The sequence below is a fragment of the Globicephala melas genome, chromosome 4, assembly GCF_963455315.2.
Source record: "Globicephala melas chromosome 4, mGloMel1.2, whole genome shotgun sequence".
NCBI lineage: Eukaryota > Metazoa > Chordata > Mammalia > Artiodactyla > Delphinidae > Globicephala > Globicephala melas.
This window is the reverse complement of record NC_083317.1, coordinates 8,917,975-8,931,014: the sequence shown is the minus strand read 5'-3', so window position 1 is coordinate 8,931,014 and position 13,040 is coordinate 8,917,975. Positions and strand designations below refer to the sequence as shown.

Here is a 13,040-nt window from a genome sequence, read left to right as displayed (position 1 = left end):
AATTTCTTGAGCCCCCTCTATATTTTCTACAGTGGCTGCACCATCTTATATTCCCTCGAAGGGTACGCATGAGTTCCAGTTCCTCCATGGCCTCCCCAACACTTACTTTCCGCTTTTGTTGTTGTATTTTTTGTTTTGATTTTTAACAATACCCAACCCTTTGAGTGTGAGGCGGTATCTCGTTGTAGTTTTGATTTTCATTTCCCTAATGATTAGAGATGTTGAGCATCTTTGGAGAAATATCTGAATCCTTTGCCCATTGTTTAATCTGTTTGTAGTCTTCTTGTTGTTGAGTTGTAGGAGTTCTTTGTAAATTCTACATATTAACCCTTCATCAGATACTTGATTTGCAGATTTTCCCCCCCATCCTGTAGGTTGCCTTTTCACTCTGTAGATTGTGTCCTTGGATGCAGTGGTCCATGGCCTGCTAGGAGCCAGGCCACACAGCTGGAGGTGAGAGGCTGGCGAGCGAGTAAAGCTTCATCTGCTTCATCTGCGGCTCCCCATCGCTTGCATTACCGCCTGAACCATTTCTCCATCCCCACCCCCTGCTTCCCAGTCTGTGGAAAAATTGTCTTCCAGGAAACCAGTCCCTGGTGCCAAAAAGGTTGGGGACTGCTGCTTTGATGTACAGAAGTTTTAAATTTTGGTGATTTCAGAAGTCATTGCCGAGTCCAATGTCGTAAAAGGTTTCCTCTATGTTTTCTTCTAAGAGTTTTATGGTTTCAGCTCTTTGATCCATTTTGAGTTAGTTTTTGTTTATGGTATAGGGTAAGGCCACAACTTCATTCTTTTTATGGATATCCAGTTTTCCCAGCACTATTTGTTGAAAAAACTGTCCTTTCCTCATTAAATGGTCTTTATACCCTTGTGGAAAATCATTTGACCATATATGAGAGGGTTTATTTCTGGTCTATTTGCTGACCTGCTTTTAACCCACCTGCTTTTGATTGTCTGTGAGCCTGCCGCTGTCAGTTTCTCCAGAGAACAGACCTCCAGCCTTACGTGGTTTGCTGAGGGTAGTTGAAGGGCTGCTCAGGTTAAAAGAAGGATCTGGGGAATCTTTCTTCTTTTAAAGACTTTCAGCCTATCTTGTTTTCATACAACTTCTAGTATCTTTTACTTCAAAGGTACAAAGTCTAATTTCTAAGACTTTCTGGGGTTGCCAAGGTTCCTGACCTGCTTCTGGTTGGTTTTCTCATCTCCTACAGGCTTCGGATTTAGCTTTTTCCAGGCTATTAAATCAGTTGTCACTAGTCTGTGCTTTCCAGTTTCCAAACTACTGACTATTTTGTCTGCTATTAGTAATCACTTCTTTGATTCTTTTTGTTCTTCTGGGTTTCTGCCCCTTTTTTTCCTTCATTATAGAGCGGCTTCGGGAGGCAGCAGAGGTAAACACTGTCCATGTGTTCAGGCTTCCATCTTATATTTAAATGATTTTTTAAATTTGTGACTATTTGCTGACTCTAAAAGTTCTATTGATTCTTTTTTTTAATATATATTTTTTATTTATTTATTTTTGGCTGCGTTGGGTCTTTGTTGCTGCGTGCGGGCTTTCTCTAGTTGTGGTGAGCAGGGGCCACTCTTCGTTGCTGTGCATGGGCTTCTCATTGTGGTGACTTCTCTTGTTGCAGAGTATGGGCTCTAGGCATGTGGGCTTCAGTAGTTGTGGCATGCGGGCTCAGTAGTTGTGGCACACAGGCTCTAGAGCGCAGGCTCAGTAGTTGTGGCGCACGGGCTTAGTTGCTCCGCGGCATGTGGGATCTTCCTGGACCAGGGCTTGAACCTGTGTCCCCTGCATTGGCAGGCGGATTCTTAACCACTGCGCCACCAGGAAAGTCCCTCTATTGATTCTTTAAAATATGTGTGGTCTTCGTTGTATGTCATTTTTGTGTGTTTTTTGGAGGGGAGGATTACTTTTTTTTTTTGCGGTACGTGGGCCTCTCACTGTTGTGGCCTCTCCCGTTGTGGAGCACAGGCCCGGCGGCCATGGCTCATGGGCCCAGCCGCTCTTCGGCATGTGGGATCCTCCCGGACCGGGGCACAAACCCGTGTCCCCTGCATCGGCAGGTGGACTCTCAACCACTGCGCCACCAGGGAAGCCCGAGGATTACTTTTTAAATGTCTAGTTATTTCAAGAGATTCCTGTTTTATAGGCTGTTATTTCTTTTACCTAGTGTTGGGGGGCAATGCCTAATACTACTGTATCTTGTCTGCTAATATTTTCTCCTGGTGGATTGTTTCCTTAAATGTTATTTTAGATTGTGTACTCAAATATTCCCCAAATAATGTCTCTGGGAGAATCCTATGCAGTCTGGTTGAGGCTGTGTCTCCACAGTGGTTCTGCAGGTTATATAAATTGAAATGCTTAACCCAAGTGAAGGCATGCCTCTTTACAGAATTTCATGTTACACTTTTTTTGTTTGATTTTAACCTAGAGTCCAGAGCAAAACAGAAAGCTTCCCATTGGGCATATTCCCCCCACCCCCTTTTTTACTGAGGAAGTAAGAGAGGGCAGTAACTTCAAGTGCGCGCTTCTCTTCTGCCATGTCTCCTATCCCTGAGTCACCATTAAAATTGAAACCTTTGTATTCCATTTAAGCACCCCACTCTAATCCACATTTTCAAATTTTATTTTAGTTTTTAATTCCTTCTTTACTTGAGGCCCTTGAGGATTTTCTTTATTTATATATGAGCTCATTTGTGCCTTTAAGAGTATACTTACCTTTTTAAAAAAACATACACTTATAATGCTTATTATGTCCCAGGTGTTCTTCTAAGCATTTATAAATATTAAGTTTTTTAATTCTCTTAATGTCTTGGTAACCTGATATTATTATCATCCTCATTTTCACAGATGATAAAACTTGAGGCACAGAGGGTTAAGTTGCTTACCCAGGATCACACATCTAGTTAAAGATACTCCACAGTCCATGTCGTGTGTGTGTGTGTGTGTGTGTGTGTGTGTGTGTGTGTTGGCTGTTGAAGGGTGTTTTTCTTTCCAGCTGATGACATGTTCGAGAGATGAGAATTAAGAGTAGTTGAAAATAATGCTTTTGTTTAAATACCCAAAAAGCCACTGTTTAGCATTCATCTTTTCTTACTGATGCCTTCTTTGCTTTGTTCCCCCGGGACTCTTACTCAAGAACAATGTGTGCCATGTCAGTTTGGAGTTGGTATATAGGATGAAGTTATTAAATGTAAGTTGACAGTCTGCCCACAGTCTGCCGTACATCTAAAATCAAAGTATTACAACATGGACCAAAATACCCAATTTCTAACTCCAGACTTAAACCTAACAAATTCATAAAATTGAGAGCAAAGACAGAAACTATTCTAAGGGTTCTGGTGTTGATTTAATCGTTTTCTGCTTTGGTAGCCAGAGGCTTTACACCCCAAAGCCATGCCCCATAGTAAGATTTAGAATGGGTGAGGAGTACACTATGTATTCTTTTATAAATGGAGGACTGATGATTGTGCAAGGGGAGGGCCTGGGACAGGACTCAGGTATACTAATTTGACAAAAGGTTTCTTGTAGAAGATGAAGGCCTGGAAATTGATTTTCTTTATAAAAACCGTTGTTTTAGAAAGTTGGGGAATTCCTTATACACCATTATTACGTGGATGTATGCTATAGAAAATATGCCGTAGAAGGTCTGAATTACATATGCTCCAGTTCAAAGACCACTCTTCTACAGAATACTATTTTTCACATGTGTACTTTAACCTGATAGTAAACAAATGCTTAGGGATTGTCTAAAATCGAGGGTGGACAGAGGAAAAGTAGACCTCTTTCTGACACCTTGTGGCAGCAGCTGAACACTGTAAATGCAGCTGGTTGGATTTATAATCTAATCATATTTCTAGGGCTCTTCACATGAAACACTTTAAGTGCCTCTTTTTTCCCCCTTAAATATGAGATAATCTGTTCAAAATGAACACAAAAAAGTCCTCATTTCATGGAAATACTCTGCATATTGAAATTTCCAAGCCTCAGCCTTTTTAAACCATTTGTACATTTTTAGGCATTTGATATCTGCACTACTCAGGAATTTAGAGAGTTCCCTATAGCATGAGGTTGATTAACATACTCTTCCATACTGTATTACCATGAATCAGACATAAAATCTCTGGAGGTCAAGAAGGTTTGTTGCATTTGAACTGTTATTTGACATTGTTTGAAGGCTTTATAGATGTATACTGTTCCAGGGCTGCAAGTTCAACTGTTGATATAATGAACTTGGAGAGACCATGAGAAAAGCCTGTTGATTAATAAACAAAGCTAAGTTTCTTAAGCGTAATGCACTGAAGGAGAAAACACCCCTTTGACAAAGTCTTAGTTTTATCTCATGGTAATTTTGAGGTAGGTCTTGTAGGGTGGATAGCTTTGGGATTGGGCACTTAATGATATGGCTCTGGATTGGTGGACACAGGAGGCAAGGGTTTTGCAGCACAGCTTGATGAGAAACTGTTTAGTTGATTTACAGCCATATCTTCCAGGAATCTCATTTTCCGGGTTATGTCTTCCAGGTATATCCTGACACAAGCAGCTAAGTCATTCTTGCTTGGTCTCTCTTAATACTGGGACAGAAAATTATTTTGGCGTCTGTTCTCAAAAGTAAGACCTTAATTAATTTACGTGAATCATTGGTTTATTTCAGCTTTGCCCGAAGTTTTTACATACAAATTCTACTAGTCACACTTGGCCATTTAGTGCGGTTGCTGAATTAATAGGTAAGTAAATTCGTGTTTCGTATATAATCTGTTGCTTGCAGTTGAAGTTCTAAAAAGCTTTTTATTGAAAAATAGTATGCAGATGTGCTTTTAAAAAAAACCAAAGTGTATCTCAGCGATAACATTGGTAAAGGTTACCTAGCATAACAACTATTCAAACTGATGTCAAGTTAATCAGTGCTCAGCCTTCCCTACTCAGAGTATTTCCCTATATTACTATCAAAGTATTTTAATTTGCAAAGTCCTAAAGCATTTATGTTGAAAATATTTTTAGTCCATTATAAAAGAAATACGTCTATTGCCAAAAAGTGAGAATTATGTTTTTTTTTAATAGTCTGAAAATATTTTATAACAGTGGATTAATTTTTCTGGTGTTAGTAACTAGGAGGATTACATTATGTTAGATTTGTGATAATAAATTCTTGGTTTTTCCAGTAGATAGAATGATCAAGGTATAAGATTATATTTAAAAGTGTTTTAATGAACATGAGGAAAGAGGCAAGGTTGTGTTCAGATTTGCATTATGGGTCATGATTTTTTTCTTGGTAAAATTAGTGCACATGAATTCTTGGGAATTCTTTAGATTCATTATCAAGAAAGGGTCCTATGTTGGATGTGCAAGGAAAAGAAAAGAAAGAAAATTTGAGAACCCTTCTTTTCTTTGGTGAAGTTAGATTTTCCAGAGTCTCTCAGCTAACATGTGCTGTTCAGATGTAGACTCTGAAGTGCAAATGAGATAACGTTGCAGCTATTCACGGTCATTCTTTTTCATGGCAACGGGAGGAGCTACTTAGCCTGGGGTTGTTCATCATAGTGCTTCTCTAGCTTTGGGTTTGGGCAACTGAAAGTCATGGTGCTCTTTGTGGTGTATCGGATTTTTAAGTTTTTTTATGAAGCTAAGGTGGTTGATGAAAAAGATTATTTGATTTTAATTGAGGACTTACAGAAGCATAGTTTGAGAACCATTATTTATATTATAATGAAGACTTGAAAATATACCTCAAAAGTATTTTTAGTCAGGGATATTCTGATAGATCTTAGATAGTTCACAAGTTGATTTTATTACTGCTACTGTTGAAAATTTTTTCGTTTTTCTTTGATATATTCCTCATACTTACCTGTTCTGAGAGAAACAAGTATGCTAGGCAAGGGTGTTAAACGGTGAGGTGTACAGAGATTAGAAAAATGTACCAGCCACCAGAAACTTCTGTCAGATTGAAAAGGGCTACAATTTGAAGAACTGGGTAGAAGTGAACCTTCATCTGTGTGTATAGGTTAGCATACTGCTTTCTCATTTATTCAGTAACTGTTGTGGACCTTTCCATGTTAACTTGCAGTGCTGTTGACACTCAGCTCTCAGTTTCCCTTTCGATAGCTAGGCTAGTTCTTTGGGCAGAAGAAGACCTTCCTGTCTTGATCATATCTTCAGTGCAGCGATTCTTCTGGCTTTACACTTTTTCAGTGTAGTGGGTACCAGTCTCTGCTCTCTATATAACAAATGGAGGGCTTTAGATAGAGTTAATTCTGTAATAGTCAATGAACGATATATAGCATGGTACAGTTTAGTTTCATGTTGTCAAATCTTAGGAGTTCTAAAACATTTCAGCTTTTAAATTTTCCTTAAAATATATTATTCTGTTGCTTGTCAAAGTGTTGTTCTGAACTAATTGCTCTTCTTCAAAATGCAGAATCAAAATTTCGCAAAACTTTCTTTCTCAGATAATGCTTACGATCCTGATGTGAATGCTAAACAGATATGGATTGACAAAACAGTGATAAATGACCATATATGCCTGACATTCACTGATAATGGGAATGGTATGACTTCAGACAAATTACATAAAATGCTGAGGTATGTAAAGTGTCACACTCCTTAAAATCATTGCTTTTACCTAGTTCAGGTGTTTCATGTGTCATACTTAGACCCTGTAGTTTTTGTTTTTTAAACATGAAATGCTATACCCACAGTGTGCTCTATTCTCCTAAGTCTTCTGTCATTTTCTACTACTGTTAGATTATTATTATTTTTATTTTTATTTATTTATTTATCTTATGCGGTACGCAGGCCTCTCACTGTTGTGGCCTCTCCCGTTGTGGAGCACAGGCTCTGGACGCGCAGGCTCAGCGGCCATGGCTCACGGGCCCAGCCGCTCCACGGCATGTGGGATCTTCCCAGACCGGGCATGAACCCGTGTCCCCTGCATCGGCAGGCGGACTCGCAACCACTGCGCCACCAGGGAAGCCCTGCTGTTAGATTATTAAGCAGTCCCTGCCATTCTCATCACCCGCTCCCCATTTCTGACTTATCTAAAATTCCACCATTCCTTTAGAGTTGTAGCACATTGACATCAGTTGTTTGTGCTTTAGTGGAAATAGTTTTAGCTACTATTTCCTATAAAACTTACCACTTTGGGGAATGGGGACTGGTAATTTTAAAGTGACACAGGATGAGGAAGTAGCGTAATTGTAAGGGCTTGGGCTCTAGGGTCACAGAATAGGATGTCAGGATGAAGCCAACTGTGCCTGAAATAGAAGCTAAGATACATAGTACAGGTATGAGGTAGAGGGAGGATTTGCCTCAGAGGCCTTTCTGCTGTCTCTCAAATACTCCTTACACTGATAAAAAAGTCAGGTTCACCCGATCGATAATCACAGTACGGCAGGCTTGCTGAGAACAAGAGAACCCTTCACACTTAGAGGAAGAGATTTCATGGGGTGAAATCTCAAGGTCCCTGGAGCCTAAATTATAATTCAGCCATTTAGCTGGGATGTGCCAGGCAATGAGCTCCTGTTTTAGTATGTGTAATCTTTACATCCCTATAATGTGGATTTGGTTTCCTTCTTTTCAGAGATAGGGAAACACATCAATATAGATTAAAAGTAATTTGCCCAAGATTGTACAGCAAGGAAGGATGAGGCTAACATTCAAACTTAGGCACTTTACTTGGTATTACAGTTTTTGAATTAACATAAATGAAGATTATACATACTTATTAAATTTTTTTTTTCTTTTTAGCTTTGGCTTCAGTGACAAAGTCACCATGAATGGTCACGTCCCAGTTGGATTGTATGGGAATGGCTTCAAGTCAGGTTCTATGCGTTTGGGTAAAGATGCAATGGTTTTTACCAAAAATGGAGAAAGCATGAGCGTGGGCTTCTTGTCTCAGACCTACTTGGAAGTCATAAAAGCAGAACATGTTGTTGTCCCAATAGTGGCATTCAACAAAGACCATATCCTTTTGATTTTGAAATTGAAACTATGAAGAAATAATCTGAACCATTCCATCCTTCTGCCCTCCTCCAGATTCTTGTTTTTTAATCATACCTTCCATTATAGCTCTTGTTCCTGTCCACTGCCTCTGCTCTACATCTGGGCTAAATGTTTGTCCCTTTGTTTTCTCTATTGGAATTGTGCCATGGAAATCCTTAGCATAAGGCGATTGCATTTTATGTTAAGCTTCTTTATTTCAGTCTTTTTGTGGTCTGATAAGCTTATGATCTGGCTTGATATTTTCACCAAAAAATGAAAAAGCAAGATATCCTTAGGAAAATGTCTTCTGTATAAACGTTCAAATATTGGAAATAATTAAAGTAGGAATAATAATAAACTTCTTCATACTTCATCCTTCTTGGTGTTCATTTGAAATCACACTATCATTTTAAAACTTAGAAAATAATTTAGGAAATGGTTTTTCAGTTAGTTTGAGTTGGTTTCCATATTGTAATTGTGAAAAATACGCCATTGGTCTAAGTCTTTAACTTAGGATATACGACAGATAATTAATTTAACAGAATCGAAAGCGAGTCTTGCTGCAATTCTGGAACATTCTCTGTTTTCTACGGAACAGAAATTACTGGCAGAGCTTGATGCTGTCATCGGTAAGAAGGGGACAAGGATCATCATTTGGAATCTCAGAAGGTAAACGGTAGACCTCAGCTAGTTGTTAACCATTTGGGAAGTAAAGCGCATGTGTGGGAATAATTTCATTACGTTCATGCTTTGTCACACAAGAGTGCAAATATATTGGAAGGTCCTTATTTTATGGCATAGTTAATGATTTACCTTTTCCAAGGGTATTTTATTGAGGCTACTTTGGCTTCAATTTGAGATAATTTCATATTACTAAAAATAAATTTCCTAGCCCTGCTATTCTGTCTCCATAGCACTCTATTTTCGCTCTTGGTTATACCATCTCTCTCCTCAAAAAAAAAAGAGAAATGAAACGAAAAGATAAAGCCCAGCCAACAAGTCACAACTTGAGTAAGTTAGAGAAATCTTTGTCTGTTTGGTTAATTACATAAAGCTAAGCACAATTCAGCATCTGTTGAGAAAAATAATACAAATGAGACTTCTGTGTTGCTAAATCTTTGTGAGGATAAAATCCTTTGCAAATAAAGTTCTAAAATTTAGGGTAAATGTGTGATATTGAGAGACCTAAGATCTGTTGAACCATAGGAATAAAGCACACATAGTGATAATCCTAAAATCCTTTAATTCTTGTGCTTTTCTGACCACCTGTATTCCGTTTTTCTTTTATTTTCTTTTTCTTACTTTCTTCCCTGCCCCTCCCATCCCCCCCACCATTTTTTCTTTAACTTTTAATTTTGAGCTCATTGTAGATTCATATGTAGTTGTAAGAAATCTCATGTACTCTTTACCCAGTTTCCCCCAATGATAACTTCTTGGAACACTACAGTACAGTAGTACTGTTGATACTGACATTGATACAGTCAAGGTACAGGACAATTTCATCAACTCAAGGATCCCTTTTATATCCACACCCACTTCTTCCTTAATCCCTGGCAACCTCTAACATGTTCTCCATTTCTGTAACTTTGTCATTTCAAGAATATTCTGTAACTGGAATCATACCGTGTGAAACCTTTTGGGATTAGCTTTTTTCATTCAGCATAATTTTCTGAAGATTCATCCAGGTTCTTGTGTGTCCGTTTGCTTCCTCTTACTTGCTGAGTGGTAATTGCATTGTATGGATGGACCACAGTGTGTTTACCAATCTGGTTGTTTACAAGTTTCATTTATTACAAATAGAGCTATAAAACAGGGGTTCCCAACCTTTTTGTCATCAGGGTCCGGTTTCATGGAAGACAGTTTTTCCACAGGGTTGGGGGGGTGGGGTTCAGGCAGTAATGCAGTGATGGGGAGCAGCAGGTGAAGCTTTACATCTCCTGCTGTGCGGCCGGGTTCCTAACAGGCCCAGGGGTTGGAGACCCCTGCTATAAAATGTGTGCATAGAGACTTTTGTGGGAATATAGTCATCATTTTGTGGGCTAAATGCCCAGGAGTGTAATTGCTGGATCATATGGTAGTTGTATGTTTATTTTTTTAAGAAACTATCAGAATGTGGCTCTATCATTTGACATTCCCAATGGCAATGTGTGAATGAATACAGTTCTTTCCTGTACCTTCTGGGTTTCTTTTCTCCCTCTCTCCCTCCCTCCAACTCCTCTGACCTTAACTGCCACCACATGTTCGTGTTTTGTTTTGCTAACTGAAAGTTTTTTGCTTGCTTATCTTATGGTGAAGTTAAAATTTAGCTCTTATAAAAAATTATTTTTGCAGCTACAAAAGTGCAACAGAGTTTGATTTTGATAAGGATAAATATGACATTAGAATTCCAGAAGATTTAGATGAGACAGCAGGGAAGAAAGGGTACAAGAAGCAAGAAAGGATGGACCAAATTGCCCCTGAGAGTGACTATTCTCTGAGGGTATGTATTTAGCTCTCTTTGTGGGAGTGAGAAAATCATCAAATAATGGAAATTGTTAACCACTTGTATTATAAATGCTGCCAGAAATCGCTAAGTATCTCAGACATGAACCAACTTATTAAATTTGTCTTGTGTGCACTGCTTGTTTTATTTGCCTAGAAAAGTTTTTTAATTGCGAAGTCATCAGATCTAACAGTGCTTGTAAAAGTTCTTTCACTGTGTGGTTAATTATTTGAATTGGGAATACTAGAATCAGTTTGTCCTGTGATGGCCATATTGATTGATTCAATCAAAACGCCAGATTCAGAGTGTGTCTTTTAAAATTTAAAATATTCTCTAGAACACGCACACACACAGATACCCTAAAGCAATAAATTATGTATAGCCTATACATAATGCACGTTAGTATAATTTTGTGATAAATATCTTTGAGATTTGACCTTAGAGATGAGAATGTTTTTAAGATTGAAGGAATTCATATCTCAATATAACAGTGTTGATATAATAAGAATATTAAGTTTCGGGCTTCCCTGGTGGTGCAGTGGTTAAGAATCCGCCCGCCAATGCAGGGGACACGGGTTCGAGCCCTGGTCCGGGAAGATCCCACATACCGTGGAGCAACTAAGCCTATGCGCCACAACTACTGAGCCTACGCTCTAGATCCCACGAGGCACAATTACTGAGCCCGCACGCCTAGAGCCCATGCTCCGCAACAAGAGAAGCCACCACGACAAAGAGTAGCCCCCGCTTGCTGCAACCGAAGAAAGCCCACGCAGCAACAAAGACCCAACGCAGCCAAAATAAATAAATTAATTAAAACAAAGAATATTAAGTTTCTTAGTCACTATGATAAGACATATAATACTATTCCCTTTTTTTTCCTTCTTTTTGTTTTTCTTGGCTGCACTGTGGCATGTGGGATCTTACTTCCCCGACCAGGGAGAGTGGTCCTAACCACTGGACCACCAGGGAATTCCCCTTCTCCCTTTTTTTGTGCTAAAATTATTACATAACCCCAAGCTAAGGATTCATTTGACGTTTACAAGTATACTATGTAATTTTTTCTGAGATCCTGGCAATTGCAATGGCAGCTATTACTATTCCTTGATATACTCCAGTGTGTTAGTGAAGTATGTCCTAGTTGTTAAGAAAATCTTAACTCAAGAATATACAGAGGTCGCCAGAGCAGATGGTATAATTGTTAGTGTACCATGAAAAAAATGTTTTAAAATATCATTAATGAATTTTATAAACGAGCAAAACACCACTAATTTTGAAATCAGGAGTCAGGAAAAAAAACAAGAGAAATGTTCAAGTTTTAGTTTTGTGTTGAACTTTTCATATATCCTCCTTAAGTTGTTCAGTTCATTTCCCTCAGAGATTTCTGATAGCTTGGAGACAGGCACAGGAGATCATATTTTAACATGTTTTAGGATGCAAAGTTTGGTCACAATTCTAAGGTATCTAAACTTCCATGTATTAAGAATTGAAAACACGTTTAGGGAATTCCCTGGCGGTCCAGTGCTTAGGACTAGGCACTTCCACTTTCATGGCCCATGTTCAGTCCCTGGTCAGGGAACTAAGATCCCGCAAGCCTCAGTGCGGCCAAAAAAAAAGAAAGAAAGAAAAAAAAAAAGACTGGAAAACACATTTAGATGACTGCTGATTTTTACAGCTCCATATGGAAGAAGTGCTGTTTGTCTACTGTGCTGAAATGTTGGTGCATTATTTATGATTTTTTTCCTTTTCAAGCTTATAATAGTCCCTTTTGTTTATATTAGATTTTGCTTATTTTTGCCGAAATAAAATTTATTGATGCTTTAAAAATTATAATAGCAATATATAGTTTTGACAGGAGAGTCAGAAAATAGTCCTTTTTGTACACATAAACATATTTTTAAAATTAAAATGAGACCATACTATACATGCTGTTTCTTAACTTTTTTTCACTTAACATATCAACATCTATGTAGGTCAGTAGATTGTTTTCTGTAAGTCATTTTTACTGGCTACAGTATATTGAGCTTGTTTTTAATAAAAAGTATTTAGATGTTAACTAATACACCTTTATAGTCTATAGTATTTTATTGAAGAGTTAATATGTCTTTTATCAAAGCAAGGCGGTAGCTTCCTTTTTAAATACATGCATAAGTAATGTTGAACAAATCCATAGATAATTATGTGGAAAGGACAGATAATTGTGTGTCTTTGCAGGCTTACTGCAGTATATTATATCTAAAGCCACGAATGCAGATCATCTTGCGTGGGCAGAAAGTGAAGACACAGCTAGTTTCGAAGAGTCTTGCCTACATTGAACGTGATATTTATCGACCCAAATTTTTAGTATCCTTTATTTTGCTTGTTATGATGCTGTATATAGATACGTATCAGTCAAGTGTACTTCCCTTCCCCCTTTCTCCTTTTATCTTGATAGAGTCAATCCTCTCCAACTTTTGCCCTTTTTTGCACCTTTGGATTCAATAATGAGGGCTTCCCTGGTGGCGCAGTGGTTGAGAGTCCGCCTGCCGATGCAGGGGACGTGGCTTCGTGCCCCGGTCCGGGAATATCCCACATGCC

At 38.5% G+C, this 13,040-nt stretch overlaps 1 protein-coding gene across 1 annotated transcript in view; it reads left to right on the top strand.

The window, feature by feature from the left end:
• Positions 1-13,040, top strand: part of MORC3 (MORC family CW-type zinc finger 3) — a 43,522-nt gene that overhangs the window by 4,153 nt on the left and 26,329 nt on the right. The window contains exons 2-7 of the mRNA XM_030880861.3: positions 4,662-4,734; positions 6,454-6,586; positions 7,751-7,965; positions 8,506-8,653; positions 10,316-10,463; positions 12,678-12,806. Of these exons, the coding sequence (XP_030736721.2) occupies positions 4,662-4,734; positions 6,454-6,586; positions 7,751-7,965; positions 8,506-8,653; positions 10,316-10,463; positions 12,678-12,806 (846 nt within the window). The remainder of the gene's footprint in view (positions 1-4,661; positions 4,735-6,453; positions 6,587-7,750; positions 7,966-8,505; positions 8,654-10,315; positions 10,464-12,677; positions 12,807-13,040) is intronic.